This window comes from Trichomonascus vanleenenianus (assembly GCF_965637985.1).
Source record: "Trichomonascus vanleenenianus strain CLIB 3782 genome assembly, contig: TRVA0_034S, whole genome shotgun sequence".
Taxonomy (NCBI): Eukaryota; Fungi; Ascomycota; class Dipodascomycetes; order Dipodascales; family Trichomonascaceae; genus Blastobotrys; species Blastobotrys vanleenenianus.
The window spans coordinates 94,781-118,810 of record NW_027481853.1 but is presented as its reverse complement, the minus strand read 5'-3'; the positions used below and the strand labels follow the sequence as shown (position 1 = coordinate 118,810).

General features: G+C 47.7%; 7 protein-coding genes across 7 annotated transcripts; 4 read left to right on the top strand and 3 right to left on the bottom strand.

Annotated features, from left to right (window-relative positions):
- Nucleotides 1-685: 685 nt before the first annotated feature.
- VPS13 (membrane morphogenesis protein VPS13) lies at nt 686-10,409 on the top strand (the record flags this gene model as incomplete). The annotated part of the gene is made up of 6 exons (XM_076686219.1): nt 686-727; nt 779-787; nt 858-941; nt 988-7,463; nt 7,522-7,670; nt 7,720-10,409. The coding sequence occupies 6 exons, from the start codon at nt 686-688 to the stop codon at nt 10,407-10,409; spliced, it is 9,450 nt and encodes a 3,149-aa protein (XP_076539577.1).
- A 124-nt stretch (nt 10,410-10,533) lies between these two features.
- Nucleotides 10,534-11,625, bottom strand: FMT1 (methionyl-tRNA formyltransferase; the record flags this gene model as incomplete). The annotated part of the gene is made up of 1 exon (XM_076686218.1): nt 10,534-11,625. The coding sequence occupies one exon, from the start codon at nt 11,623-11,625 to the stop codon at nt 10,534-10,536; it is 1,092 nt and encodes a 363-aa protein (XP_076539576.1).
- A 1,269-nt stretch (nt 11,626-12,894) lies between these two features.
- Nucleotides 12,895-14,328, top strand: TRVA0_034S01200 (uncharacterized protein; the record flags this gene model as incomplete). The annotated part of the gene is made up of 2 exons (XM_076686217.1): nt 12,895-12,949; nt 13,037-14,328. The coding sequence occupies 2 exons, from the start codon at nt 12,895-12,897 to the stop codon at nt 14,326-14,328; spliced, it is 1,347 nt and encodes a 448-aa protein (XP_076539575.1).
- Nucleotides 14,329-15,067: 739 nt separating this feature from the next.
- Nucleotides 15,068-17,488, top strand: TRL1 (tRNA ligase; the record flags this gene model as incomplete). The annotated part of the gene is made up of 1 exon (XM_076686216.1): nt 15,068-17,488. One exon carries the CDS (start codon nt 15,068-15,070, stop codon nt 17,486-17,488), a length of 2,421 nt encoding a protein of 806 aa, XP_076539574.1.
- Nucleotides 17,489-17,815: 327 nt separating this feature from the next.
- On the bottom strand, nt 17,816-18,784 carry ARG3 (ornithine carbamoyltransferase; the record flags this gene model as incomplete). The annotated part of the gene is made up of 1 exon (XM_076686215.1): nt 17,816-18,784. The coding sequence occupies one exon, from the start codon at nt 18,782-18,784 to the stop codon at nt 17,816-17,818; it is 969 nt and encodes a 322-aa protein (XP_076539573.1).
- Nucleotides 18,785-19,142: 358 nt separating this feature from the next.
- TRVA0_034S01134 (uncharacterized protein) lies at nt 19,143-20,109 on the bottom strand (the record flags this gene model as incomplete). Its single annotated transcript, XM_076686214.1, has 3 exons — nt 19,143-19,826; nt 19,886-19,950; nt 19,998-20,109. 3 exons carry the CDS (start codon nt 20,107-20,109, stop codon nt 19,143-19,145), a joined length of 861 nt encoding a protein of 286 aa, XP_076539572.1.
- An 814-nt stretch (nt 20,110-20,923) lies between these two features.
- Nucleotides 20,924-23,824, top strand: TRVA0_034S01112 (uncharacterized protein; the record flags this gene model as incomplete). The annotated part of the gene is made up of 1 exon (XM_076686213.1): nt 20,924-23,824. One exon carries the CDS (start codon nt 20,924-20,926, stop codon nt 23,822-23,824), a length of 2,901 nt encoding a protein of 966 aa, XP_076539571.1.
- Between the last annotated feature and the right edge of the window lie 206 nt (nt 23,825-24,030).

The window sequence follows — 24,030 nt, the reverse complement described above, 5'->3', positions numbered from 1 at the left end:
GGTTCCTCCTGCAGATTACCAACAATCCTACCGGGCTTGTTCGTTTAGTTATGGTGATTTAAAGAATGGAACGCTACTCCCCGGCGCAGTGGGAGATACCAGTGGGGGCTGCGCGATAAGCCCAATACACGTGCTGCCCTATTTGGGACAGTGTGCGGCGCAACAGTAAAATGGCGATAGTTATCGGGCAGCTAGGCTTTCCTTGGGGCTGCGAAACATAACGGGATTCATCTCATCGGTTAGCAATGTTGGTCTTCATCGGTCATATACTGGTAACTGAAACTGATTAGAACTTTGAATTCTTATGGTATTTAGTTCACTTAGATTGGCGGTATTTTATTTCGGTGAGACAGTGCGGCTCATGCGGCTGTGCATATTGCTATATATGTAGAGCCATATAGCTATCTGCTAGATCAAAGTTGATCCCGTATAAAGTAACATATATACATAAACAATGATGGAAGACAGATCTCAGTACATGAATGCCGTATAGCAACTGTATCAACGTAGATCTTTCCCTATAGATATCACCTTGCTGTGAACCGCAGTTAGGCTGTGTACGTCCATCTTCCCAACTTCAGCCCGCCCACAGATACGTGCCCACTCATCACTCGCCATAAGATAAACCGACAGAGAACGTATCGTGCAGAGAGTAGGTGCTATTAAACCAACGTAAAAGGTTATAATGCTTGAATCGTTAGTGGCATCACTGTTGAATCGGTTTTTGGTATGTCCATTTGTTCCCAATGCTTAATTGAACTGTGCTAACGTGTTATAGGGTTCTTATGTATGTTTGTTGGCTTGGTATATAAAAATCCATCCGGGTCATAGGGTCACTAACAGAGGGTTATTGCTAGGTCCAAAACTTCGACCCGAAGCAATTGAATATTGGTATCTGGAGTGGAGATGTTAAGCTGCGGGACTTGGAGCTTAAGAAAGAGGTAAGAGATTCATTTTTTTGGAGATTGATTCTAACATTGTTAATAGGCACTGGACGAGTTCAAACTCCCGGTAGACGTAATCAAAGGCCATTTGGGTGAATTGGTTCTGCAGATTCCATGGTCGAACCTCAAGAATAAACCGGTCAAGATAGTCATTGAAGATGTGTACCTTCTGGCGGTGCCTAATCTGAGCCAGCCCTACGACGCCGAAGACGAGGAAGCTCGTGCCCAGGCACTTAAGAAAGAACGGCTGGAGAGCTTTGAGCTCCTAGATAAGAATGTCACGGCCGGCATGACAGAAGAAGAAATCCAGAAGAACCAAAGCTTCACCGACTCTCTAGTGACTAAGATCGTGGATAATTTGCAGATCACCATTAAGAACATCCACATCCGATACGAAGACAAGGACAGTGTTCCTGGTCATCCTTATTCGCTCGGCGCCACGCTTCATGAGCTCTCGGCTGTGTCTACCGACGGCGAGTGGAACCCAATCTTCATCCAGAACGCCACAGCCATCACGAAGAAACTTGCGACCCTAAGTGCCTTATCGCTCTATTGGAATACCGATTCCGAGCTGCTCTGTAATGATGAGGATCTCACCACTGAAAAATTTATCGAACAGTGCAGAAAGTCGATTCCGACCAATCATGACGACCTGACCGAATCGAATCAATACATACTGCGCCCTGTTTCTGGTGTAGGCAAAATCACTATGAACAAGCATGGAACCACTGCAACAACACCGAAGCTAGCAGCGCAATTGATTTTCGACGATCTCGGCTTTGTGTTTGACAGTGATCAATATAGAGATGCCCTGTGGACAGCCGACCTTTTCCATCTCTACATGAAGACTAGGGAGTTTAAGCGGTACAGGCCTCAGGTCGAAGTCAGCAAGGACCCAAGAGCCTGGTTTAAATACGCTGGAGAAGTTGTTCTCAGCCAAATTCATCAGAAGCGCAAAGAGTGGTCTTGGGAGTACATTGAAAGGCGGCACGACGACAGGCTCAAATACATTGAACTGTACAAGAAATCCAAAACTGCTGGCAGCTTGCCCCCTGAGGATCAAGAATTGTTCGACGGCTTTGAAAAAGAGCTCGACTATGACGACTTGCGATTTTACCGTACGCTCGCAAAGTCTGAGCTACGCAAGGAACGAGCGTTTATTGAACTCCAGCAAAAGCAGCAAGCTCAGCAACAACAATCACAGGCGGGAGGTTGGTATACCTGGCTGTGGGGTACCTCAGCGGCCGGGACTGCCAGCAGTGAGCAGACCGAAGAGCAGAGCATCACTACTCTGACAGATGAGCAAAAGAAAGAACTCTACGACGCTATAGAGTGGGATGAGAAGCAGGCACTCTCAGGCGCCATTGATATTCCCAAAGACCGCATTACTATGGAGATCGAAACTGCGCTAGAGACTGGCAGCTTCAGCCTCAAGGTAGATCCGCATGGCGCAAATAAGGATCTTGCTGTTATCTCTTTCAACGGCTTTAAGGCTAACTTCTACAATCGGCCAGATTCGTTTCTCACCAATATCAGCCTCCAGGAACTTCGCGTCGATGATAAAACGAATACTTCTCTCTATCAACAAGTCGTCTCTGTCAAGAAGTTGGAGTCGTCTCCCCAAGATGTTGACAAGGATAACGAGGAAGATAGCGATGCATTTTTCTGGCTCTCTTTCGAGCACAACCCATTAGATGAATCTGCTGACTCAAAGCTTAACGCCAAGCTCAAGTCAATTACTGTCTACTACAATGTGGCATTTATTGAAACCATCCACAAATTCTTCAAGCCTCCGAAGACTCATTTAGAAACGATTGGCGCAATTATGAATGCCGCTGGGGCTACAGTTGAGGGACTTCGGGATCAAACTAGACTCGGCCTGGAATATGCTTTGCAGGAGCACAAAACCATCGATATCAAGATGGATCTTCAAGCTCCTCTGATTGTTGTGCCCTTAGATAGCACCAGATGGGAGTCACCCTGTGCTATTATTGATGCAGGCCACATTTCCATTGTCAGTGATCTCGTTAGCCGTGATGTGCTCGAGGAAGTGAAGGCAAAGAGGACACAGCAATACTCTGAATCGGATTGGAAGAAGCTGGAAAACTTAATGTATGACAAGTTCAACTTGCGTCTGCATTCAACCCAGTTCTTACTTGGCCCAACTGTGAGGGAGACCATGCGTCAGCTCGACGCAAAGAATGCCCAGAATCCGGCCTATGTTATTGATCGCATTAATATGGATTTCTTGGTTGAAATATCCATCCTCCCTGAAGCTCACAGTTTGACTAAGTTCAAGGTTTCCGGCAATCTCCCCGTGTTTAGAGCGTCTATGTCTGATATTAAATATCAGACACTGATGCAAATAATCGACAAGTCCATTCCAAATTTCGACGACGAAGAGAGCGATAGCGGAACGCAAACTCCGGTAACAAACGGTATCACCCGGGATCGATCATTTTCGTTGCTGGGAGAGAGGCCAATATTAGAGGATGTTCCTGATAACGACGATACGGCGACACTAGTTTCTGGAGCCGGATCAACAGCTCCAGGATCAGCAAGTTCGAGTGGTACCAGTGATCAGAAGATCTTTGAGTTCGATTTCAAGGTCGATACTGTCAATTTGGCGCTCTTTAGATCGACTAACAAGTCCACTTTTGAGCAGGAGCAGCTTGTTGACCTTAACTTGGAGCAGTTCTCCTTGAGTTACTACTTCAAGCCTTCTGAAATGTTTGCCGATGTCACTCTTAGCAGCTTGTCAATCGAGGACTTCATCGACCAGCAAAGTACGCCCAACTTAAGGAAGTTTGTTACATCCCATCCAGGAGTTGTTACGAAAGACTTGTTCAATGTGCAGTACTGGCGGATGAAGCGAGAAAACTCTGAAAAGGAATTGTTCGACCAAAAGGTTGAGATTAGTCTGTCTACCCTACAATTCATTTTGGAGCCAAAATCCTCCCTGACTCTCCTTGATTTCATCATTACAACCTTTACGAAGCCAAATCAGAGCAATAATCAGCACGCTATTGGCGATGGTGACGATAACACTATAGATGATTCTGGTTCGCTTTTGAGCACGGATGAGCACAAGGATGACTCTGTTATCGACGTCAAGGTCAACTTGAGCAGTATTATCTTGGTTTTGAATGACGAGGGCATTAAGCTAGCTACGCTAAAGTTGGATTCTGCCGTTGTGGGAGTAAGACTGGTATCAGAGACCATGAACATCGAATCGCGAATCGGCAGTTTGACTCTGCATGATGATATTGACCAGGGTACTAGGCGTGATTCAATGCTTCGTCAACTTATTTCTATCGAAGGTGACGATCTTGCCCACTTTAAGTACCAAACTTTCACGCCGGAGAAGGTCAACGAACTGAACTATAATTCGTCTGTGTACTTCAGAGCTGGATCCATCCGATTGAATGTTGTGGAAGAACCGCTTTCCAAGATCTTCAAGTTCTTGATGAGGCTGAACCAGATGAAGGGTCTGTACGATGCCGCGAGACAGGCAGCGCTTAATCAAGCCAATCAGATTGAAGATGCCGCTAAGATTCACCTGGATGTTTTGGTGAAGACACCAATTTTAGTGTTCCCCAAACCCAGCGCATGGACAGATGAAGTTGACTTACTCACTGCTCAACTCGGTGAAATTTATTTGGAAAATAAGTTTGAAACGCTCGAGGAGACGACAGCCAATATTTTGTCCGCTGGTATAAGGTCTACTAGGCTCACTTCTGAGTTCTATTTTGAGAATATGTGCCAAAAGTTAGAAATTATTGATAATTTGGACATTGCGCTCGGCATGACATACCTGGCACCAGCACCAGGTCTCCGAAAGCCCGCTCTAACCATATCAGCGACTATGCCAAATGTGGAACTTAAACTGACCGAACTGCAATATCAGTATCTTATGGAACTCTCTCGTACTCTCCCGGGAGCATTCGATGTTAGTGGTCTTGAAGAGAATGAATTCGATGAACTGGAGGAAGAACTAAGGACCGCGAAAAACCTGGGAGTGAAGCCGGATTCTTCTGCTCAGCTAAGCACTGTCGACAGTCCAGAACCAACGCAAAACGATAAAATGGATTTCTCTTTCCATATCGATTCAATTGGTCTGTATCTCTTCCACAATACCGCCGAGACTACGAATGACCAGGTTCAAAAAGCTTGTTCGTTGTCTAGCTTTATTCTGAACGAAGCCGGCGTTTCGTTTAAGATGAAAGGCGATAGCTCTTGGGAGTCTGACGTGCATATTCACTCCTTCACTGTTAACGACACGCGAACCGAGAAGGACAACAAATTCAACGAAATTATTCCATCAATTGATCATGACGAATCCCAATTCATGTGCCGTGCAACATTCAAGGAAGGGCATACTGATTTAATGCTGACAGTGGATAGCCCAAAGATGATTCTAGCCATTGACTATCTTCTTGCCCTCAAAGAGTTCGCCGAGCTGCCAAGTACTGTTGAGCTAGAAGAGGACGTTGATGAAGAAGAATTGGACAACCTCAGTCAGCAAGAGTCTGCTGCATCGAGCACACTGTCATTAAACAAGACTTCATCTACCAATTCTAATCTATCGTTCCACGTGAATATCGTCGATGCTTACTTGATCATTCTAGCAAACCCGAGTGTAATGAACTCTGAAGCAATTGTGTTCAAAACTGATCAGCTGGTACTGTCACAGAGAAGTACGACGACCGTCTCGGTGAGCAAAGTTGGCATGTTCTTGTGCCAAATGGATCGGTTCGATGATTTGAGATTAAGAGTTCTTGACGATTTCTCGGTTACTGCGTCAATGGACAACAGGAATGCCGATGCAACGCACTTCCTGTCGTCTGTTCAAATTGCTGTGGAACCGCTTGTTTTGCGGCTTTCGCTCCGAGACATGTTGTTGGCATCGGATATCATTTCCAGGGCTTCTAAGCTTGCCAATGCAAAGACTGCGATCGAGGACCAGGGTGCTCCTCAGAGCCCTATGTCACCAAAGTACTCCAGGTTTAGGAGAATGTCGCAGTTTGCCAAATCTTCAAGGATGTCTGCCGCCAAAAGCTCGAGATCGAAGCCGAAGTCGAAGTCTACACGTGGTATTGGTTACCATAATAGTGGAACAAATAAGTCAAATGGCAAGGAGGTAACGGTCATTAGAGGTGAAGAGTTGAACGCCGAATTTGAAGGATTTAGGTTTATTGCGATTGGTAAAAACCATGAAATCCCCATCATTGACTTCTGCGTAAAGCCCTTTGCTGCGACTATTCAAAACTGGAGCTCGGATCTCAAGCTTGATATGTCTGCGGAAACCTTCACTAACGTTTACAACGTCGAAAAATCGGTATGGGAACCATTGATTGAGACTTGGGATATTGGTCTCCATGTTTCGAAAACGCCGCCAAGCAAAGCATTGTTTGTCAGCTTAATCTCCAGAAAGTTGATGGACATTACTCTCACCTCTCAGACTATCTCTTTGCTCAACAAGTCTTTGGAGTATGTGAATGAGAACAAGGATAACAAGGACTTGCTGACGAGACCAAGAGACTCGGGTGCACCATACAGAGTTAGAAATGAGACTGGGTTCCCAATCGAAGTGTCTGCCGATACTGATGACAGCAAATCACAGCTGTCTCAGGATTGTGCTAGAGTTGAAGATGGCGAAGAGATTCCATGGCGCTTCTTTGACTGGGCGATTGTCCGAGAGAATTTAAGCAGTGATATGCAGAATGTTCACCTCCGCGTGAAGTTGCTGGATAGTCCATATGAGACTGTTAAGAATATCTCGGTGACGAGCGTAGGGGAGCATTACTATATTCTCCAGCCAAAGACCCACAACGTACTCCACCGGTTGGTTTGTGAGATTAATATTGAGAATGACTTGAAAAAGATCATTATGCGATCTGCTCTCAAACTGCAGAACAATTCTCAAGTCGACGTGGAGTTAAATGTGGTTGATACTGACATCCAGTGGAGGCTTCAGCCAGGAGAATCTCGAGCAGTTCCTATTCAGTACTGCTATGACAAGCCATTTAGATTCCGTCCGCAGCCAGCGTTAGGCTTTGATTGGTCGTCCCCAATTGAATGGAAAACCCTCCAGTCTTCATCCCCGTCGATACCTTGTGGACCGCTTAATTCCAATGAATCAACTCCATTTTACTTCCAAGTTGATGCGAAATATGACAAGCTGTTGCCATTGAATAGGGTGTATCCCAACATGACTGTGGTTCTCTCTGCCCCGGTAGAGATTGTCAACCTTTTGCCATTTGATTTCAGCTACCGAATATATGACAAGAACGTTAAGAAAGACTGGAGCAACTTCGTCAAAAAGGGCGGCACTAGTCCAGTGCATGTTGTGCAGCTTTCCCATCTGCTATTGCTCAGTGTACACCCGAAGGAAGCAGGTTATGACCAGACTGATTTTGCCATCGTTCTGAGTTCTAATGACAGCCAGTTCAAGCAAGAGAAGTTCCTAACCACCAGATCACCGGATGGACAAAAGCTGAAGCTACGGCTACATTACTTGTAAGTTGGACTTACAGTTGAGCTTGAAATTTTTTTGTTACTAACGGTTATTTTTTAGCAACCAGGCAGATTCAGGAACAGGCTACCAAGTGGTAGTATATTCGCCGTATCTTGTCCTTAACAAAACAGGATTGGATCTACAGGTTAAGACACGCACAAACATCGCTACTTCTAAGGTGTCTTCGGTCTCTCTACCGGGCGCACAAGGTAAGATGAACATTGCAGTAGTTTGTCAAAGTTACTAATATTTTATTAGGTTCCATGAAACGCGCTTTGCCAAAGATGTGGTCGTTTGAGAACGACGACAGGACCAATCGAGCGCTTCTTCGTGTTGGAGATTCCAGATGGAGTGGACCACAAAGTTTCGAAGCGCTAGGAAGCGACTATGAAGTTGTCATACCCTCGTCTAATAACCAATACGAAATTAGCTTGGGCGTGAATGTTTCGGAAGGACATGGCAAGTACAAGCTCACTAAGATTGTTACTATCTCGCCAAGATTCGTTATCAAGAATAACTTCCAAGAAGATATTCAGTTCCGAGATCCGAACTCGTCACATCTGTATACTGTGTCGGCCGGTAGCATTGAACCAATTCATTTCATGAGGCAGAGTGATACCAAACAATTGAATGCTCGATTTATTAACTCTGACTGGTCGGCACCATTTAACATTTCTAATGTTGGCAAAAGTCATGTGAAGCTCATCACACAGGCAAGGAAATATGTTTTGCTGCAGGTTGATACTATTCTTGAGAACGCTACTCTTTACCTGCACGTCTCAAATGCAGGTAAAAACTGGCCTTTTTCTATCAGAAATTTCACCAACTTGGAGTTTATTTTCTTCCAGACCAACCCTTATGTTGACGAGCAAGGAGCAGAGCTGTCTTCTCACCCTCGGTTTGATCCCATTCGATATAGGGTCCCAGGAAAGAGTGTTATGCCTTACTCATGGGATTATCCCGCTGCCCCAGTGAAGGAAATTATGATTCAGTCAAACGGCAAGCAGAGACGAGTGCAGTTAGCTGAAATTGGCAACCTTCAACCGATGAAGGTGCCTCATTTGAACACAGTTCCTGGTGGAATTGTCGACCTCAACGTTGTTGCCGATGGACCTACCCAAACTCTTGTTCTTACCGATTATAGTCCCGAGAATAGTCTATACCGACTTAAAACTAATGCTTCCTTGGGTTCAACGGCGTCGTCGTCACAAGTGGAAGTTTTTAGTTTAAAGGAGGAAGAGGACAAGGATGTGGTGATGAACATCAACATAAAGTTCGAAGGAGTTGGTATTTCATTGATTAACAGGAGGCTGATGGAACTTTGTTATGTTACTCTACGTGGATTCGAGTTCAACTTCCGATCGTCAGAATTGTTTGATACTTTCTCGGTAAAGATGAAGTGGATACAAATCGACAACCAGCTCTACGGCGGAATTTATCCAATTATTTTATTCCCTAGTGTCATCCCGAAGAGCGGCCGCGAAATTGAGTCTCATCCAACCTTCTCTGCGTCAATTACCCGCGTGAAGGATGAATCGCATGGTGTCTTGTATATCAAGCATGCGACTATGCTATTGCAACAGATGACACTGGAGATTGACGAAGACTTTTTGTTCGCTCTTATGGAATTTGCGAAGAGTCCAGGGTCTGATTGGACTGGAGACGAAGCAGATAAACTTTGCGACGAGAGTTTGGATATTCCGCAGCCTAACCGTGACACGTCTGGTCTGGACGTGTACTTCGAGGTGTTGCATATTCAACCGGCTCAAATGGATCTGTCATTCGTTCGTACCGAACGAGTTAATGTCGAAGATCGTCCAAGCGCTGATAACGCAATAATGTTCTTCTTCAATATTCTCACCATGGCGATAGGTAACATCAACGACGCGCCGGTCAGACTTAATGCACTGATAATGGAGAACGTCCGAACGCCGCTGCCATTACTCTATCAATCCATTGGCACACACTATAGCCAAGAATTTTTGTACCAGGTCCACAAGATACTGGGATCGGCTGATTTCATTGGTAATCCGGTTGGTTTGTTCAATAACCTTAGCTCCGGATTTATGGATATCTTTTATGAACCATATCAGGGCTATATTTTGAATGATCGCCCACAAGAGCTTGGTATTGGATTGGCCAAAGGTGGTGTCAGCTTTATGAAGAAATCCATCTTTGGTGTGTCAGACTCGATCTCGAAGGTTACTGGTAGTATTTCAAAGGGTCTGTCTGTCGCCACGATGGATGAAAATTTCCAGAACAAGCGGAGAATGAAGATGACGAGGAATAAGCCAAAGCATGCTTTGTATGGTCTAGCGAGTGGAGCCAATTCACTGTTTGAGGGAATAACCAGTGGCGTTAGCGGACTGGCGCTTAATCCAATGGAGGGCGCTTCAAGAGAAGGTGCGGCAGGTTTTTTCAAAGGGCTTGGTAAAGGACTTGTTGGTTTGCCTACCAAGACGGCTATCGGGTTGTTTGACTTTGCGAACAATGTAAGCGAGGGCGTGAGGAATACTACGACAGTATTTGATGCTGATGCCATTGACAAGGTTCGCCCTGCGCGATTCATTGGTAAAGACGGAATTGTGAGGCCGTACTCTATGCGTGAGGCGATTGGACAGTCTTGGCTGAAGCAGGTTGAGAATGGTAACTACTTCAACGACAATTACCTTGCGCATATTAGCATGAGTGGAGATGAAATGATTGTCATGGTTACATTTGAGAGGATAATGTTGATGTCCAATGTGAAGATGACCGTTGAGTGGGAGGTGCCATTGCAGGATTTGCAGACCATTGCGATGGAGAGAACGGGACTGGCATTGATTATTCGAGGAGGGATCCAGGGACCGTTTATTCCAGTTTCCGATACGACAAGCCGACGGTTCCTATTCAAACAGATTGGTGTTGCAGTGAATCAATTCAATAGGCTGCATCAGATGCAGAACTAATGATTGATGTTATATTGAAAGTGAAATATTACCATTTCTCTCTCTAGTTGAAGATGTTTCTTATAGTGTTCATATATTTTGTACAGGTCATCACAGTTATTCTATATATATACAAGTCATATCATTACTTTGGAGGCTCTATCAGCAGTTGGTTACAGTAGACACCGCGCTTACTGCATGAGATCTTGTAACGATCGATCGGCTGCTCCTCGTATCCCTCCAGAAGCATCGCATCGCATGCAATTGCACCACCTTGAACCTTGATCAATGCGTACTCTTTACCGTCATGCTCGCAAAACGTGTACTCCGCTAGTGACAAGTTCCTTGTGTGGCCGTCCAGACATGGGAACACCTCCTTGGCATCTTTGATGTGGTTTAGGATTATCCGCCGGTTCTGGGTAAGCTTGTTCTTCCTGTCCTTCTTCTTTGTGCAGTAAATGTTCTGGAAGACGTGCACAGAACCCAACGCACGATACTTGAGCAGGATGCTCTCCAAGTTATCCTTACTAAAATCGACCTGCTTGCAAGTGGAGGACAGCTTTGGCGCATACGACTGCTTATAAGCAGCGATATTCGGTGCATCAGCGTATTCTTTCAGTTCGAATAGCCTATTTTTTATAACGTAAAGCAAGCTGTCTGCACCAATGGATGCAAGTTTACTGGCAAGAGAGTTGATCGTATCTTGGCGGCCAATTGGAATTTGGCTGGTCTGGAAAATTACCCTACCCCGGTCAAACTGGGTCGGGTGAATAGTCTGGATAGATACGCCTGTAAACTCGTGCTTCCGCAGCAATGCATGATGAATGGGGGCAGCTCCTCTTAGGGAGGGAAGCAGCGAAGGGTGCACATTGAGCCCGCCAAACTTTACCTTTTGCAGAAACGCGCCAGGTATCATTTTCCCGTACGACACAGCGATGGCCAGGTCGTAATCGTTCTGGGCCAAATTAATGATTTCACTATCATTCTCGGCGCGGAGAACGTCGACTCCGCTTCGAGCCGCAAACTCTGCGGCCACAGTATCCTTGACCTGCGATCTGCCCCGGCCAACGCGCTTTGGGGTCCTTGTGATAAGATCAATGGATCTAATCTGATCGCTAGCCTTCATATGGCTGTAAAGTCCTTTTAGAGATGCAAGAGAGAACTCGTCGGTGCCGAAGAAGGCGACCTTGAGCGGCGTGGGGGGTGGAAGAGTCTGAACCGACGAGAGGGACGACATTGCCCTTCTGCCAATCCATCTTAGCAGGCCATGGCCCTGGCATATTCTACCGAGTACCATTTGGCATCGAAACCGTTTGATTTCGTTTGCGAGTGGTTCCGTAATTTTTCACCTACCCCAGGCCCGCGCGCTCCACCTACCAAATGTGCCTTCACCTATCAACCACACACACACACTTGATAGTTGGTGGAATCCTCGTAGTTTAAATCTACTAGAGAAATCTTGCTGGAAAGTGCTAGAAGTTTAGCCGTTGTAAGTATTATTAGCTATGGCTCAGATACCAAGAACGGAATGAGTTACAGTAGTACCAACGAAATGTATGTGCGGCTCATGCGGCTGAGTTCAGTGATATCGTACGGTATTATGGGTTGTTTGTTATGGTGCTACCGCATGACGAATGCACTGAACTAGGTAAATGCTGGTAAAATAATAATAATAGTTCTTAGGGAATATATCATAGAGAAAGTCATTGAGGCTGAACAAGCAATTGATAGCAGCGGAGTATCGCTCACATTCAGTCTTGGGCCGAAATCACTTATTGTCATCAAAAAAGGGCAGAGCTTCCATGTTATTGTGTGGTTGTCAATTTAACATCTATTGTAGGTCTATGTGAGAATATAAGATATATTTGTACTATTCCATACTGCTTAAGCATGACCATTTTTGCTCCAGCAAATAGTTTACGTCTACTTGTTGGCGAATATTTCTTGAATGGTTGAGCCGCACAAGTGAGACATGCAGCTCTAGATATCCATCGCCTTTCAACATACAGTTAAAATCAAACCAAACTGCATGGTATAATAACTAGACAACCTATATGTTATGCAAATGTGTACAATAAGGAGTTATAAACTACCTACGGTAGTCAACCATCAGTTGGCTGAGGACCATTTCAGACTGACGTCATACCCCACACACTCAGACACAGGTGAGAAGTAGGGTTTTACTTCATCAGCTGTAACTTTAAGATATTATTATCCCTCTATTACCACTCCAACATTTCGAAGAAAAAATTTGTCCAGGAGGGTCAACCGAGATAGTATCTACCCCTGGAGCGTAAGGCTGAGGAATTTAATAGTGTTCGGCTGTGCACGCGCGGAACGGTACCTGTCAGGGGGGAAACTGCATAACCATCGAGTTTGACAAGTCATCAACGCTACAGTATTCCATCAAGGTCCTGACCTGACCTTATTTCGCTCGTTTTCGAAAAAAATTTAGACCAAAGCAGCTTAAAGGCTTGCTTTTTGATGTATTTATAGATTTCTAGTAATGCCTAGTCGACAGTCTCAACTTGCTCTGTCCCTGCTGGCATGCTTTCTGGCGGGTAAGTTTGCATCACCAACCCTGTTCTCGACGACCACGTAAATTTAGCGGGGTACAATAGTCTGCTTGGAGCTAACTCACGTGATAGGCCTGGGAGGCGGAACGCTATATCTATACTCGGCATATGCTCCGCAAGTTGCATCGAGGCTGTCGCTTAACGCGACGAGTACCTCGTTCATTGGCATGGTGGGCAACCTGGGGACCGCTCTGGCGGGCCCCATTGCCGGCTCTGTCGTCGACCGCAAGGGGTTCCTGACCCCGCTTCTTGTCGGCGGCTTGTCGACCTTTGTCGGCTATTACGTAGTGCGGTACCTTTACAAGATTGAACTAGGGTCCGTCCCTATTCTCGCGGGGGCCCTGCTGCTGGTGGGACTGGGATCCTCCTTTGCATTCTCGGCTGCCGTCAAGTGTGCGGCAGTCAATTTCCCCAAGTCGCGTGGGTTCGCGACATCGGTTCCAATGGCTGCATTTGGGCTCTCTGCGTTTGTCATCTCGGCAACTGCGTCCATCTTCGTCCCAGGAGACACGTACGGCTTCCTGACGCTGCTTACATTCCTTCCCATGACCCTGTTCGCTGTAGGACTCAAGTTCATTCGTAATATCCCGGACTACGAGGCGGTTCCCCAGCAAGAGGCGATTGAAATGAACCAGCTGCGGACGAGCGCCGAGCCGCACCATGATAAGCCTCCCATAGACATTCGAGGCACGACTCTGCTCAAAAACAAGACTTTCTGGGCCCATTTCGCCGTCATGGGCCTGCTGTCTGGAGTCGGACAAATGTACATTTACTCGTGTGGTTATGTTGCCAAAGCGCTGGTCTTAGCCCCCGGCAGCACCAAAGTCTCCGAGGAGTCACTACAGCAGCTCCAGTCCCTCCAGGTAGGTATCATCTCCCTCAGCAGCTTCTCTGGGAGGCTCATAAGCGGGTCTCTCTCGGACTACATCACTCATAAGCATAACCTCCAGCGCACCTGGCTTTTAGTAGGCGCTGGTACAATTAGCCTCATGACGCAGATTGCTGGCCTCATGGTCAGCGACACGTCCCACCTGTGGATGCTCTCTATCGGCACGGGGCTTTCTTACGGCCTCTGTTACGGCGCGTATCCTACCATTGTAGGCGACTCTTTTGGCATGAAACACTTCTCCCAGAACTGGGGCCTGTTGGCGCTATCCCCGGTAGTGGCTTCTTATCTGCTCAATATGCTTTTCGGGTACTACTACGACGTCAATTCCATCACCGATGCTTCGGGAGCCCATGTGTGCATCCAGGGCAGGGCCTGCTACTCCAACGCCTTCAAGGTCACTGTCAACGCGGCGATCATCGTCGTATTCATTGCGCTTGAGATCATCATTTCCGGTCGCAAACGAACCTCTCACTAGTACTTTCTAGTCCTACTCTGGTTTACTCGGGGGCCAGCCCCCGAACCCCCGTGGCTCCGCTGCGCGGAGGGTCTTCTGCAATGGGGTGGATCGCTGAAGAAACCGAACTTCAGCGAATGTGATTAATTTGTATAATTGGCAACTTTATGATACTAACTTGACCAGACGCGGAGCGTCGCTATGGGGGTCCGGGGGCTGGCCCCCTAGTAGTCTAGTAACAAATGCACGGGACGTACGTACTGGGGCCAGCCCCCAGCCCCCGTCGTTACGCTTCGCGGAGAGAATCGAAGAAGTCGTTCAATACACGGTTAGCACATTAATGATTCAGGGCTCCAATGAAGCTCATGAGCTCTTATTATGATAACACTGAATATAGTCACCCTTCTTCTGAAGTTCTGCTTTCGCGGAGTTGTCAAATGTAGAGAGCTGGTTAAGATTTTGTTACGGTGTTACAAAGCTGTTGGGGGATTTTGTCACGCTGTTACAGCCCAATCGAGTGCTAAAAAATGCGGAAATAGCGGTAACTCCTACTTTACTACGCTTAAAGTCTTCACATTGGATCTTTAAAAGACTCAGCAAGGCAATTGGTATTAATGGTTTTAACTGGTAACTCTATGGTACAGCCTAACCCGACGCGGAGCGTCGCTACCGGGGTTTGGGGGCTGGCCCCCGGGGACATCTTCATGATGAAGACCGGAACGGAGGACGGAACCACTCACCAAAAAATTGATATCGAACCATGAGCGTTGATTCTGCGGTCGAGGGCCTACAGGGCCTCAGTTTGCTGCCTGATCCCGGTGGGGAGACCACTGCGGAGCTCATTTCGAAGCTGAAGGAGGCCGAAAAGGCCCCCTCCAAGCGTGGGCGAGCCAAGAAGAGCCTGTACAGGGTGTGGGATCGCGAAGGACTCGTCGTCACCGGGTGGAAGTTCAACGAGTGGGACTACGGGAGTCTCAAGGTGAACCTCCCTACCACCGCTCGAGGGCTTTTTACCATTGGAGACCGCATTGTTGTCCGAGGCTACAACAAGTTCTTCAACGTGGGCGAAGTGCCGACTACCAAGTGGGAGTGGATCGAAGAGCACACCCGCGGGCCGTACTACCTCACTAATAAGGAGAACGGGTGTATTGTTTTCATGGCTGGGCTCAAAGATGGGACTCTGCTTGTAACGAGTAAGCACTCGACGGGCCCGAGGGAGGATGCGCCGGACCTTGACAGGAACCACTCGTGGGTTGCTAAGACGCGAGTCGAACGTCACTTGGCCCAGAGAGGCATTGATAAGAAGGAATTGGCTGAAGAGCTATATAGACTCAATATCACTGCTGTCGGGGAGTTGTGTGATGACGATTTTGAGGAGCATGTGCTGCCGTACAGAGGCGACCGGGCGGGTATTTACCTCCACGGCCTCAATTTGAATACGCCCAAGTTTGCTACATACAGCATTGAGGACGTAGACCGGTTTGCTGCGAAGTATGGATTCTTTCCGACTCCATACACGGTCAAGGAAAACGTTGCGGGGCTCAAGAAATTCCTCGAAGAGTGTGCTGAGACTGGGTCGTGGAATGGTGTAGATATTGAGGGCTTTGTCATTCGGTGCAAGTACGAAGATGTAGGGGATTCCGGTGACTTTTTCTTTAAGTACAAGTTCGAGGAGCCGTATCTCATGTACCGTGACTGGCGAGAACTTACCAGGAGCTATATTCACGGTAAAGGGCGCTCGCAATTGCGCATCAACCGGCATATGGCGGCATGTAACCAGTACCTGGACTTTGTAATTCCCATTCTCGACAAAGATCCGAAGCTGCGGCATAGATATCAGCAGTCCCATGGAATCATTGAACTCCGAGAGAGGTTCCTGGCGCACGTTAACAAAAAGGGCATTGAACTAGCAGATGCTGAGGACGGAACTCATACAAACGCCTATGTGGGGGATACAAAGTACGTCATTGCGCCACTGGCGGTAATTGGATCCGGTAAGACGACCCTGGGGGTTGCTCTTAGGCATCTGTTTGGGTGGGGCCACGTCCAAAACGATGAGCTCACGGGCAAGCAGAAGAAGATGTATCTTATACGAGGAGCGGTGAATTGTTTGGACGAGAGCGAAGTGGTTATTGTCGACCGTAATAACCACATGTTCCACGAGCGTGAGCAACTCATCAACGATATGCGTGACCAGCGGTCTGGGCTTAAATTCATCTGCCTCAACTTTTGCCCCGATGATGTGTCTCGCGACGAGCTGTGGCGAATTACGAGAGCCCGAGTTACAGACCGGGGCGACAACCACTCAACTATCCAGTCGTCACACTACGATGAGCGCAAAATTGATGGCATCTGCGGCGGGTTCTTTAAACGGCTTCAGCCATTAGCTCCTTACAAGTTCCCAGACAGCGAATTTGACACCGTCATTGACCTAAATGTCGCGGATGGCTCTCGGGCTAACTTGGAGAAGATAGTTAATGCGCTGCGGGAAAAGTACCCGAGTCTCATCCGGCAGGTCTCTGCCCAGGAACTGGACGATGCAATTGCTGCTGGGTTGGCATACAAAGCGAAAGACGTGGGTCTCTTTGGCAAGGCAAAAAAAAAAGACAATGGGACAGTGAGGGCGGGTATAAACGACCAAGAAGTTGTTAAAAAGAAGCACAGAGTCGTTTACTACCTTCTCAAAATCGACCCTCAAACATCGATCCCAGAGCTGGTAGACGCTTTCTTCGCGGCGAATCCGGAGAATCGTTACTTCTGGGACGAGCTTAAAGCCACTGGAGTCTTCACCAAGCTGTTCCACGTTACCCTCGTGCACACTAGGGGTAGGAGCCATCGAGAGAAAGAACTTTATGAGTATTATCAGGAGACATACGACGGGTTGCTTCCAGAGCGCCCTAAGAATGGTCTTGGAGATGTTCCTCTGCCAGCCTACGCTGATGTGAAGATTGTATCTATTGGGTTCAATGCTCGGGCTCTGGCTCTAGGAGTTGAGCTCATTGATTCAACGGGCGACGCAATCGTTTGCTCTGCTGACCAGCCTCACATTACTGTGGGGCATGTTAGCGGGGGCAGGCCGTTTGAGTCCAACCGCATGTTTGGAGATCCGTCTTCGTTGATTATGGAGTGGAACATTGAGCCGTCCATTCTTAAGCATCAGCAGCTGAATGCTTTTCTTTAGCCATTCCTCCTTGAGAATCAACACCTGCATGCATTTTGTTTGAACCGTGTATAAAATCCTTGAACCATTAAGAATACATGCTTTAAAAGGATAGATTAGGGGGCAAAAAGTGGTCTTCCCAAGTACAATAGAGGGTTTAGTATTTGAGGGCCAGCCCTCGAGCTCCCGTAGCTCCGCTTCGCGGAGAATCTCCACGAAGTGGAGCCCCAGGGGGGTTTAGGGGGACCAGTACACTAGAAGGTGGGTATTCTTCATGGTAGACCTTGTTACAGTTTTTCACAAATAGGATAGACATAACTCGTTAGATAGTATATACATAAGATTTTTTTACTCAAGCTTGCCCTTGTTGACGACGAAGCCCTCAAACGCGGCAATGGCAGCGTACAGTCGGTTCTCAGCCTCCTCAAAGACCAACGATCGGTCAGAGTAGAACACTTCGTCGCTCACCTCCTCTGGCTTTCGCGGAAGGCAATGCATGAACTTCCAGTCTTTCTTGGCACCCTCGGCCATCTCGTTAGTAACCTGATATCCAGCAAACTGCTGCAGCCGGAGCGCCTTGTCGGACTCCTGGCCCATTGAGACCCAAGTGTCAGTGACGATAACATCAGCATCCTTGACAGCAACCTTGGGGTCGGTCGTGAGCTCCAGGCTCGCACCAGTCTCCGTGCCAGCCTTCTTGATAATGTCGACAATCTCCTGGCTCACTGGATACTCCTTTGGAGTGGCAGCAGCCACGTTAATACCAGTCTTGGCACAGGCAATGGCCAGGTCGTGGAGCACGTTGTTGGCGTCGCCAACCCAAGCAACCTTGAGACCCTTAGCATTCTCGCCAAACGCCTCTCGGATAGTGGCAATATCAGCAATGGCCTGAAGAGGGTGGTATTTCTCGCACAGGGCGTTGATAACAGGCACCGACGAAGTCGCACACAGTTCCTGAATGTCGCTGTGTGGGCCGACTCGGGCTACAATGCACGAAGTCATAGACGAAATGACCCGGGCCGAGTCGTACATGCTCTCATTGACACCCAGCTGGATATCGTCCTTGCCCAGGAACATTGGGTGGGCTCCCAGATACTTAGCAGCGGCTTCGGTCGAAATTCGAGTTCGCGTCGATCGCTTGTTGAAGATCATCGACACGACCTGGCCGTCCAGTGGCTTGCCGAGAACCTCGTCGTGGAATTTGCCATTTCGCACATTCTGCTTATGATAGAGCGCTCGCGTAACAAGGCTATTCAGCTCCGAAGAGGTGAGATCGGCGATTGAAGTCAAATGTCGAGGCTTAACCTTATTGAACATTGCTAGAAGAGATGGACGCATGGTGAAAGAAGAAAAAAATGCCAATATTTATACCCGGATCCTATCGTATAAAACACCGTTTCTCTTGGCTATTTATTCCGCCCGTATTCGATAAAAATGAGTAATAGTTAGGTTCGGGGGACGGGATTTTCTCCAGGATTGAGTCAGACCCGGACATCGGACCATGCAAGCAGTACATCCGTCCACAGCCAGGCACATAGCGAAAAACCTTCGTCGAAGTACTTTCTAATCCGGAGTAGTACTATCTCTAGAGCTTACCTTTTTTTGTCCGGAGCAGTGGGGAGATAATGGAAGTAGGGGGTATAAATGGAGATAACGGTTAAGTTGCGGGGGACGGTCAAGTTTGCTGTACCCGCGACTGCTGGATTTGTTGGTGTGCCTGTTCGACCTGCAGAGCAGTAGCGTCGATTGAGGTTTGAAGTTGCTCCTGCCGGTGGGTGATCTCATCTAGCGTTGCCTGCGCGGAATCGATGTCCTGATTAATTTTTTCCGCTTCGGCTTCTAGTAGTTCCCGGAGTTGATTCAGTTTGTCGGCCATCGCTGAAGCGCCAATAACCGGCTCCATTTCGGGGATGCGACTTGTTTCGGCCGCAACCATTCGCATTGATCTGGCCCCAGTGGTCTTGCGCAGCTGGCTTAAATACCATTCATCATCGGAAGACTCACTGTCTTCTTCTTCCTGTTCATCTTCAATGACCATTTCCTCTTCCTCATCATCATCATCGTCAATGACTATTTCTTCGGGAACGGGTTGGGCAGGTTGATCAGGGTCTAGCGGAATGAAAGACACATCATCACCCACTACGCTCTGTTCTTCCTGTTGGGGCTCTACGCTCTCTTCTTCCTCTTTGGCGATGTACTTTTCGTTTTCCTTTTTCAGATCAACCAAATAGTCATCCTTGGTCTTTGATTCTGCGATAGCTTGTTGCTGGGCATCCAAGTTCTTCTTTTTTCGAGCGTGGATGCTCATATTGCCCGACTTTTTGAGCTTGAACGTAGACCCTTCATCTTCCTCATCTTCCTTTTTCCATTTTTTGTTAGTCTAAACTCTCCATATTTATATTTGTAGTGTAGTCTTACCTCAAATCTGGCACGAACGATCTTTGGTTTGGCCTGCGCTTTGCCGCCTCGCTTCTTGAATGTAGCTGAATAATGGTTAACACAATCACGCAGATATTTTGGTGGTACATACTTTTGGGCTTAGGAGGAGGTAATTTAGGCGCTGATTCTTCCTCCTCGCTCTCACTCTCACGGAGCGACACTCGAGGCTTCATATCGAGATCAACGTTGATTCGAATCGCCATAGTCGGATCAATATTGTGATTATTACCGTGCTGGTATATTCCAGCATGCGGCTCATGTGACGCTCGATCGGGTACCGCAGTTAAATCGATGACATAGCTAGCTAGCTATAGCTCTAGGGCCCTATTCCATTATTCTTTGCCACTGATTATCGGATATATAGTCAATTGATTATTTATTTTTTTTATATAACCGATATTAAAGAATGTTGGCAAATGGCATGTACCTGGCAATTTTGAATTGGTATAAGGTACGAACGGTAATAAACTTCATAAAGATGCAATTGGCTTTTTTATATACTGATATCTCCACGTTTTACAAAACTGAATATATTTTATTATACAAAAATACCGAAAATAGAAGAAAAAACGAAATAGCTGGGGCATCACAAACCAATTCGATTCATATTCGCTAGTAGATACTGTAAGAATACACAAAATAAAAGAGTTTGGAGCTAAAGCTAACGCGTGAAAAACTCAATTCCATTTTAAAAATTTATCCCCCTCTATCATAGAGGTTTATTTCGCTTAAAGCGAGTGTTACACCCCTATAAACTGCCGAGCAATTGATTTATTTTTATCTCTCGTAAAGCAATTTTTAAAATACTACTATCGCTCCTCCAATTGCACTATAAATTCAATCCGAATACCTGGTACCCTCTCCTTCTCTTCTTTTTCCTCTTTCTCTTTTTCTCCGTTTCTTTTCTCTCTCGAGTCCCCATTCTAATCTCGAGTTCCATTCTAGGCAATGACACCCCCGGTGAATTTGATGGCTGTGGCATTGGCTCTGGCTTCTATCGCCGTAGAAGCATTTCCAATGCCTCAGTATGAATACACTGACATATTCACTGACAGTGAGCTTGACCCAGGGTATGGCCAGACTATTTTTGAGCCGTCATACACCATTGTCCCCGCAACTTGGACCGACACTTACACCATGGACCAATATACCGAAACGTATTACGACTATACCGCCGATTACACTGAGTTCCCTAAACCAACTCCAGCAGGACCATTCCCGTCGTACTCGTGGGAAGTTTCTGGTTATCCACCCACTACAACTCTGACCACGCGAACTACGACTACGGTCACTTGGGTCCCGCCGCTTGGCACAGAGTGGATGCCTGTCCCCACTGCAACCGATGAACCATACTACTCTCAGGTGTCATCGGTCATGGCTACTGCCACTCCAATTTCCTGGAGCCCTAACAGGCCAGACTTCCCGTGGCCCACGTGGATGATGACTGAAACCGACACTGGTGCTAGCGAGCCTACTTATTACCAGCCGTCGGAGATTCTTCCTCCGCCTATTATGCCTGAGCCTACCCGTCGTCCGTCACGACGCACTCGCACTCGTCCACCTGTTATGCCCGAGCCTACATATGCTCCTCCAATTGCGCCGCCTCCAATTGCGCCGCCTCCAATTGCGCCGCCTCCAATTGCGCCGCCTCCAATTGCGCCGCCTCCAATTGCGCCGCCTCCAATTGCGCCGCCTCCAATTGCTCCACCTCCAATTGCTCCACCTCCAATTGCTCCACACCCAATTGCGCCGCCGCCAATTGCTTCACCCCTAATTGCCCCATTGCCCATTGGTCCGCCACCATCGCATTACCATCCGTCTCCTCATCCACCTCCACCTCTAATCGAACCCCCAGTGCCTCCCTCTAATCCTCCAAACCGACCAAGGCCGCCTGCTCAGGGTGGATATGACAACTTCTCCATTCTCAAGAACCTCAAGGAGGCTCCAACTGAGCTGGACCGAATTGATCTTCTCAATCGATACGACGGCAATGGAGCGTTTGTCTTTGACTTTGCTAATGCTCCTAGCTCTGCCGTTTCTGACAATGAGGCAGGCTGGGTAGTGAGTGCCAATGGCGAGAACTTCCCGGCCGTGTTTGGAACTGGTATGTCTATGGCTTTGTTCAATCTTGAGCCATGCTCTATTGTTGTTCCGCGGTCTTCTCCCAGAGCAGAAGAGTTCATGTATGTCGTCCAGGGAGAAATCGAGACGCAGTTTGTTGGCGAGCGAGGGTCGCGAGTGGTTTCCAACCTGGTACGACCAAGCCAAGGCGCTGTCTATCCTATGGGCGCGTTCCACTTTGAGTTCAACCCGACTTGCGCCATGGCCATATTTGTGAGCACCTTCAACTCTGACGACCCTGGGACGACAATTGTCGGCCAGAACCTGTTTTCGCTTGAGAGCAATGCTGTTTCACAGGCTCTGGGTGCCTCAACTCTTAGCGCCTCTAAGATTGACTCTATGCGAGGTCGCATTCCATCCGACATGATCACTCGAGTCCAGTCGTGCATGAATGCTTGTAAAGGATCTTCCACTGGCCAGTTTGCCAAGCGAGATGCTGTTCCGGAGGAAATGAGCGTCCCTGAGGAGACGAGCATCTCTGAGGAAATGGAAATGGCAGACCAAATGGAGACAACTGCTCAGCAGCCACAGGAAAAGGCAGTTGAGGAGAAGCCAGCTGAAGGCGTCAAAGTACCTGAGAATAACAACATGCAAATCAAGCAGCGACCACCAAGAAGACGACGGCGACGAGCAGGTGGTGATCGACAGGTGGCCAGACAACGACCTCGAAGTCGACGCACGGAGTACGACTATGACTATGACTATGATTACGACTATGACTACGACCTCGATTCGGACATGTACGAGCGACGACCAGCGCGACGGAACAGCCGGGACTACGACTATGATACGGACTATGACCCGGCGACTCCCCGGCAGGCGGTAAGAAGGCCACAGCGACCAGCCTATCGAAGCTCGAATGGCGTTGCCGGACGGCGAAGTGCTGCGTCTGCGCGACAGCGACAGGCGATGATGGAGGATCGAGTTCCACAGGACCCATACAATGAGCGAGGAATTGCGCGAAACTCCACAGCTGATGCTGGATACCCAAAGCGACCCACTCCGGGTCAGCAGCAGCGCCAGAAGTCTCCCCAGCAGCCTAACCAAACCCCTCAGCGTGGCCAGACTAATCGACAGCCGCAACAGCAGCCATCGTACAAGGATACGGCTGGATACGACAATTATGACGCGACAAGGAACAGCAACAAGAACTATGGGTATACCAACAAGAACTATGGTAACACGGGTGATTACGGCTATGATGATTACATGGATGAAGGCATGGGAAACAATGGCAATCGACAGAACACGTACCAGGGTAATACTCGAAACAATAACGGCGGATATCGAAACGACTACAATGGAAACCGAAAGACCAACTACAATGAGGGCCAGCAGATCAATCACAATTATCCATCGAAGCCGCAACAGGATTACAACAACCGAAATGCGATAACTGCGCCGGATGCTCAGATCAACCAGCCGGTGAATGCTCCGCAGGACCCAGGTTATGGGCAGGACAGTGATCGTGTTGAGTTCCACCCTGGACATGGGCACGGGCATGCACATGGACACAGGCAAGAGCATGCTCCCACTCAGCGGCCGCATTGGTACTATGACCGAGTTCCGTATCCATACTACACGCAAGAGGAGGACTGCGATTGCGACGATGATGACTACGATGATGACGATGATGAAGAGGACTGTGATGACGAGGAGGAGTATAATTATGATGATGATGACAATGATGATGAGGACTGCGACTGCGATGATGCCATGCTTGCGGCTGTCCATCTCAACTCTACGTCTATGATTGCCAACGTCACTCTTCCCGTTAACGGGACGCGGGTTCTGTAATTCATTTCATTTTTCTAGTTATTTTTATTTCTTTACAACAGCTATATACACTGGATTAAAATATACTTCTAATTTGGCTCTTACCAATATTCGCATTGCCTTGCACAGCTTGATCAGGATGAAATGTTCAGGCCTTGCGGAGGTTAACCAATTGATCAGGGGAGCTTCACTTTGCTACGGATGGATGGCTAGCCCTTGAGTAATTT